This window comes from Arachis ipaensis, chromosome B07, assembly GCF_000816755.2.
Source record: "Arachis ipaensis cultivar K30076 chromosome B07, Araip1.1, whole genome shotgun sequence".
Classification (NCBI taxonomy): domain Eukaryota; kingdom Viridiplantae; phylum Streptophyta; class Magnoliopsida; order Fabales; family Fabaceae; genus Arachis; species Arachis ipaensis.
In genome coordinates this window covers 92,387,164-92,393,754 of record NC_029791.2, presented here as the reverse complement: position 1 = coordinate 92,393,754, position 6,591 = coordinate 92,387,164, and the positions used below count along the sequence as shown (strand labels likewise).

The 6,591-nt window shown below is 34.1% G+C and overlaps 1 protein-coding gene across 15 annotated transcripts; it reads left to right on the top strand.

The window, feature by feature from the left end:
• LOC107609382 lies at positions 127–6,168 on the top strand. Of its 15 annotated transcripts, none has more exons than XM_021106026.1 (8): positions 127–191; positions 307–391; positions 2,905–4,004; positions 4,600–4,660; positions 4,732–4,838; positions 5,408–5,498; positions 5,585–5,632; positions 5,712–6,168. In XM_021106026.1, the coding sequence occupies exons 3-8, from the start codon at positions 2,911–2,913 to the stop codon at positions 5,796–5,798; spliced, it is 1,488 nt and encodes a 495-aa protein (XP_020961685.1). In that variant the 5' UTR covers positions 127–191; positions 307–391; positions 2,905–2,910; the 3' UTR covers positions 5,799–6,168. The 15 variants fall into 15 exon arrangements, with proteins under 15 accessions (XP_020961685.1, XP_020961677.1, XP_020961682.1 ...); XM_021106018.1 differs by having other exon boundaries at positions 2,751–4,004; XM_021106023.1 differs by having other exon boundaries at positions 128–191; positions 2,755–4,004.

The following is a 6,591-nucleotide window of genomic DNA, read 5'->3' as shown; positions in this document are numbered from 1 at the left end:
ATTTAAGCATAAATAATAAATAAAAAGATTTTTATATAAAATATACAAATATAAAATTTTTTTTATTTTTTTATAAAATAAAAAAAAAATGCGAGAAAAAATGTTTTCTTATGGGTCGAACCAAATAAGCCCTTAGCTTTGTGGTGGAAGAAAGGGTAACGGAGGGGAGTGTTATTACTTGTGAGTTGTGAGTACGTAAGGTTTGATCACTTGATGCTATAATACAAAGCGATGATGCAAAGGAAGGGAATCGAAAGTTTAAGTCTAATTTCTTTTGTTGTTTGTTCTTGTTCTAAATAATAACAGGTCTATTTTCCCAAGTCTCAAAGCTTCAACTTAATAAAAGCAAGCAATTTCTTCCTAGTTCCTATCTTCATCTTGGTCCGATTAGGTAATGCTTCGTTTCTCTTGTCTTCTAATCTCTCGTATAACATTTTGACGTTTTAGTGTATCTGTTTTCTTGAAAAATGCTGTCTGCTCTCTATGGCCATAGATTTAATTTCTTGTCGGTTTGAATTGCTTGTGATTGTTTCCCTTTGGAGATGCCCCTGCCATTAAATTTGCTTGAAGCCCTAAATTTGGTTATTGAATGACTTGATACTTGGGATCACTCTAAAATTGGTTATTGAATGACTTGATACTTGGGATCGCTCTAAATTTGTTACTCCGTAAAGAAGAATTTTGGAATGTTAAAGCTTCTGAGACCTATTGGGCTTTGTCTTACATCTACATTAATCTTTCTTTGTGAGCCATAACTACATAGTTCATCCCCTTTTTCATAATTCAATAAGCTCTGATTTACTTCTGCTTTCGAATATTTTTATCGATTAGAGAACACCTGTTCTTATAATTGGTCTCGGAGTAAAGAGGTATTAGGTTACAAATTTATTCCATGCCCTGGAAGAAGCCTTTATTGGCATGGATTGTAATTACTTGCATTAATGAAATATGAATCCATGCATCTCTGGAGTAATAGTATTGTATTTGGCTTGTAAAGCTATAAATTAGTCGATGAACTCAGCGGTCCTATTCTGTGTGATATTACGAAATGGACATGCCCTAAGGATCATAACTTACATAACCTAGTTCAAGTTGCTAATTGTCCAAAAGTTAATACATTTTACGGGGAAAGGAAACTTCATCAACTACTAAAGTTAGTCTCTTATCTGGCCAAGCAATTTTCAACTACTCACTATCTTCCTTCCATTTTGTTATGTATTTAGTGCTTGTTTGGGCGCCATTATCTTGATAAAAAAAGATATTTTTCAGTGAAAAAAGATTTTTTTTTTATTTTTTAGCGTGTTTGGCAAATTTCTAGTATTTAAAGTAAAAGCACTAGAAAAATAAAAAAAAAAACATCTTTTTTGAGAAGCTGTAATTTACATCTTTTAAGATCTTTTTTTCTTTAAAAAAAAGATGTTTTTCATGTAATAAATAAATAAAAAAATGCTTTTATATTGTTATACCCAAACATAATTGATAGATAAAAATATCTTTTTATATGAGATATCCAAACATAAAATCACTTTTACTTTTACATAAGATCTTTTAAAAAAAGATAACTCGAAAAAAGATCTTTTCTTAAAAGTTCACCCAAACAAAGCAGCACAGATTTAGTTTGTTCCTTGCCAAATTAAATGCTTGGTCATTTTGCATTTAAGGAGGACAATTCATAGTGTAGCTACAATTAAAATATGTTAAATTGAGTGTGTCTAAGTCAATCCTAAAGGTTGCTCAAACTAAAAGTAATATTGGTCATACCCTTAAGCAAGCAGCATGGACTCTCACGCACACCTCTCATGGCCCAAGACTAAACATCTGAATGTGAAGGTTGCAAGGTTGGAAACATGTGGATGGCACATAGTAATACCATCTCAAAATTAAATGTGTCTAATTCAGTCCCAAAAGTCTTCGTGAGAGGAATATTTGTGCATAATGTTATAAAGGTTGTTGTCTCCATAAATTCTTCCATCATCTTGTTAGGTGGTGGAGGGAGAATGGGAAAATTGACAGCAGACCCTATTTTGATAGGTTTTAAAGGAAGGGAAATTCCCTTGAAGGCCCCTTTAAGCAGGGCAGTGCCTTATTCTTTTGCATCCTCACAAGGAAATTAACTTCCCGTCTATCCTGTTTCTATTTCCGTATTTCTGTCACTTCCACTCCACTGAAAAACTTCTGGCCATAGCATATAAATGGTATTATAAATACTATATACTTCAATTATGGCGGTTGCATATTCTGTGAATATTCTTGTTGCATCAACGAGAATCTAGTTGGCTAAGTTATTTGAAGGTTACCAAATTTTGAAATCTGCCCGTAGCTGTATTTAGGATTGACATATATGTGTTTAGCTGTTTGGAATTAGAGAGACGAATGTGGTTTTGTTAGTTGCAGTTTGGAACAACAGGAATGGACCACAATCAAGTATTATTTCTTCTGAAACAGGTTGAATAAAATTTTAACAACAATTAGGATTCAAACTTGCTGGGCTAGTTCAAATATGGTGATTAATGTAAATCAAACTAAGGGCTTCATTTCATTTGTGTTCAAACTGAAGATTAGTTATTGGCATGCTACCTATGACTCATTAATTAGGGAAATGGAAACTTAGCTGGGTTTGAGTCATCATAAGTTCTGTTTTATGTCTAAAGATATGATGTTTCTAGTTAGTTATGAGTGCAATTGTATTGGCCCTTTTTATACTTGTTTCCTATCTTTTCTTTATGGTCTTTTTGTGATTTTTAAATCAGGTAGCCTTCAATGTGTTGAGTGGATGAGGTTGACTGACATGCTTCCAACAGGGCAGTAGCCTTGAGTTCAAAACATGGAACTGCCATTTCTTGGGTTGTTTATCTTTGGTCTTCTATAGCATTATACAACAATTTTGTTTTGAAATTGATCCAGGTGATAATGCTAATACAAAGTTCCCTTCTAAGTTCAGTTGAGGCTGGTTCATGTTATGTAACTGATGATGGAAAAGATATTCTTTGTGACCGGATGCCTAGTGGTCAAACTTGGCAGGCATACATGAAATGCAGCAACTACCCTCTTAACTGGTGTGGAAAAGCTGAACAAACGAAAGAGGATAGAAGGAATGCTGATAATCCTTGCAACTCGAACTGTCTAAGTGGCTTAGGTCAGCCATCAACTGCTAGTATCATGACTGATAATACTGCACCTAACATGGTATACAGGAGAAAAAAGCTACGTAAGGGATTAAATGCTCCTCTTTCCAATTGCCGGTCAGTCATAAGTTCCTCTGTGCGTTTATCATCAGCTGAGGATCGGCCAGGTAGTTTCCAAGTTAAAGACGATTCTGAAATGATAAGAAATCCTGTTGTTTCTTCTGTGCTGTTCGATGGGGTAGTTAAAGATAACATTCAGAAAAGTTTAGGAATTGACAGTGTAAATGATAGTTGCTCTTCTTCAAAATCAAATATGGAACTTGTTTCAGATTCAGTAGAAACTGAAATTGATGAACCTGGTGAATGCTCCTCATCCAGTGCAATAGTTGTGGATGTTACAAGGGAAGCAAAGACAGAAAAGGATTCTTGCATGAATATTCTAAGAAGCTATGGTCTTAGAGGAGATTGTTTTGCAGATAATGCTGCCTCTTTGGAAACTGTTGTTACTGCTGGTAATATCTGCTGTTCCAGATTGTGCAAAACATGTGGTAGGTTGGACAGTTCATTGAACATGCTTCTATGTGATCATTGCGAAGATGCATATCATCCAACTTGCTATAACCCACGTTTTAAAAAATTACCAACCGATGAGTGGTTTTGCCATTCATGTCTTACAAAAAGTCACAAAATTCTCAGAGAGACAATAATCAAATCACCAGGTATCCACAATGAACTGGGTAAATGTAGAACTGTTTCTGTTAAGGCAGAATTGAATCCCATACTGTTGATGCTGAGAGAAACTGAGCCATATACAACCAAGGTGCGGGTTGGTAAAGGTTTTCAAGCTGAAGTACTTGGTTGGTTAGGTCATCAGGGAAGGTATCTTAAGTTTTAATCACAAATGTTTTTAAAGCGTTTCCATGAGATCCATTGATTGTTACTTAAGTGTTTCTTACATTGCCTTGAGTTTGGACTTTACTGACTTTATTTATGTCGAGTCTAGTATCATTTGGAGTCACTGTTTGTTGGCTGTTAAATGACATAGAAAGCCTGACATGCTTGGCCAAAGCCCAATTCCATTTTGCTTATCCATTTTAACCAGTTCAGTTATCAGTGTGTGTTGTTATGCTTAGTACTACAACATATAATAATATGACAGAACTAGACTTGACCATGAGTAAAAGTAGGGAAAAACAAGGCAACAATGCAGAGTAGTACATCACTACTTGGTAAACAAAGGGATTGTGATGTGTTGTTGCATGGTTTTCCTTCATAAGATTAGTTTTGTTATTTGGTTTCTTCATCAGGAATTAAGGTGCCTCACTTTCTTTTTCACTCTTTTTGTGAGGTTTTCTTATTTTCAATGGACATGTCTGGTTTGTCTCTATCCATAATCATTGTTCATTGAAGTCTGTTTTAGCCATATTTTTCTATTATTATATTGTCACCGACATCATTTTATTGTTTCTTGTAGTGATGAAGATGAACTTCCTGAACCGTTGGAAATAAATCATTTGGAGTTTTCAACACTGCAGGCAAGGGTTTTCTTTATTTATTTTATGATCTTCATTCAAACTTGTGTGATTGAAATGCATCACATTTTCAGGAAGAGAATCAAAGAAATCCAACTAGACTCAGTTCCATAGGAAATTGGCTTCAGTGTCAGGAGATTATAAATAGAGCCAATGGAACTGTGTGTGGAAAATGGCGCAGGTACGTCTCATGTTGAAATTTTTTATGCAGTTATTTTGTGGGACAGTCTTATCAAATTTTTTCCTTTCTCAACAACATCAAAGCGTTTCCCATTAGGTTCTTTTGGGAGGGTCAACTACTAAGATCAAATGATGCTTTTATGTTTTGTAATAAGCCAAATGTTTAGAGTGGCCATTTAGATCCAAGTTTTCTATCAGTCTCACCTAGAGTTTTCTTTCTTTATTAAGAAAGAAAAGAAAATTGTTGTAGAATGGTGCAATTTAAACTTTATGCATATTTATTTCTTGGGTCCCGGGGTTTATGTTGGCAATGGGGACATCATCATCCTTTGTTATCTGAAAAACATTAAAATTTGCATGCCTAAACTGGCAACAGATTATTTGGTTTTGTTTCATTGTAAAGCTCAAGTTTCATCTAATAGTGGAAGAAGTATAAAAGTCTTGTTCATTATTATCATCGTCACCATAGGATATAGTATGATAATTAGGATCAGCTTAAAATAAATGTGTGAATAAGTCTAGGAAATTGTGCTTGAAACGTCTTAATCTAGCTAAAGCATTTGTTGGCAGAGCTCCACTTTTTGAAGTTCAAGCTGATGATTGGGAGTGCTTCTGTGGTATCCATTGGGATCCATATCATGCTGATTGTGCCGTACCCCAGGTGAAATACATTCTAACCCTTCATATTACATTCTTTGCCCGCAGCAATTTCTGATTTCTGGAGCTTTGCATATTGATTTGCTGCAGGAGCTCGAAACAGATCAAGTTCTAAAGCAGCTTAAGTATATAGAAATGGTACGTTTAAACTCTGTTTTGATAATTGTATGTCAAAGGAATTTCTTGATTAATTAGTAGTTTCGATCTCATGGCTTAGATTCTCACTCACGTATATGACATACAGCTAAGGCCTCAACTTACTGCCAAACCGAGAAAATCAGATTGCAATAGCAGTGGTGATTGAAGATGTACAGTAGTATATTGATGATAGCTTATGCTTTTTGTTCTCAAGCAATTGTACAATTTGGTTTACAAATCCATATGGCCATGCATTCCAACCAAAACAAATAATGTTCAGCCTTCTTTACCTACTGTGGACTACTATCAAGTATCAAGTACTAACGTGGATTGATCACGCTAAATGAATATGTTTACTAGCGTAGTAACCCGTGCATGGGAAAAATTTATTCAACTTAAAGAAATGTTGTATCAACATATTGGAAAGCAATTGTTGGCCTTTATTTTGTGTCAGGATGTTTGCGAATGAGAATGATCATATACATTAATTTTTTAAGATAATTCTATTGTATGATTAAGTATGTCAGTTATATGTATTGTTTTATGTTCGGGTGTGGTGGGCTATTGGCACATTATTGGTTTATATAGTTTAAAACAAATTTTTCAATTAAAGAAAAAAATATGTTCGAGTATATAATGTTTTTAAAACTCGACATAAAGATAGGAATCGAATAATTAAAAAATTAATAGAGAATGGTTAGGATGTTCATGGTTCAGTTTTTTCATAAACCGAACTGAAACTGTACTAAATCATTTTAAATGGTTTAGAAAATGAACCAAACTATTTTGTCAAATAAAAAACTGGTTTTAAACCAGTTTATAATACAGTGCACCAGTTTAAACCAGTTCATAAAAATAAAATCAGTTTTAATAGAAAAAACCAGTTTAAACTGGTTTATAGGTTAAAATTAGTTTTAACTTTTAACATATATAAAATTGGAAAAGTCTAGGGGGTCAGC

Bases quoted from the DNA above. Each gene is read 5' to 3' on its own strand.
- LOC107609382 (XM_021106026.1), top strand. From the start codon at position 2,911: ATGCTAATACAAAGTTCCCTTCTAAGTTCAGTTGAGGCTGGTTCATGT. The intron at 4,839-5,407 runs GTACGTCTCATG...ATTTGTTGGCAG, and splicing joins GTGTGTGGAAAATGGCGCAG to AGCTCCACTTTTTGAAGTTC. The intron at 5,499-5,584 runs GTGAAATACATT...GATTTGCTGCAG, and splicing joins CTGATTGTGCCGTACCCCAG to GAGCTCGAAACAGATCAAGT.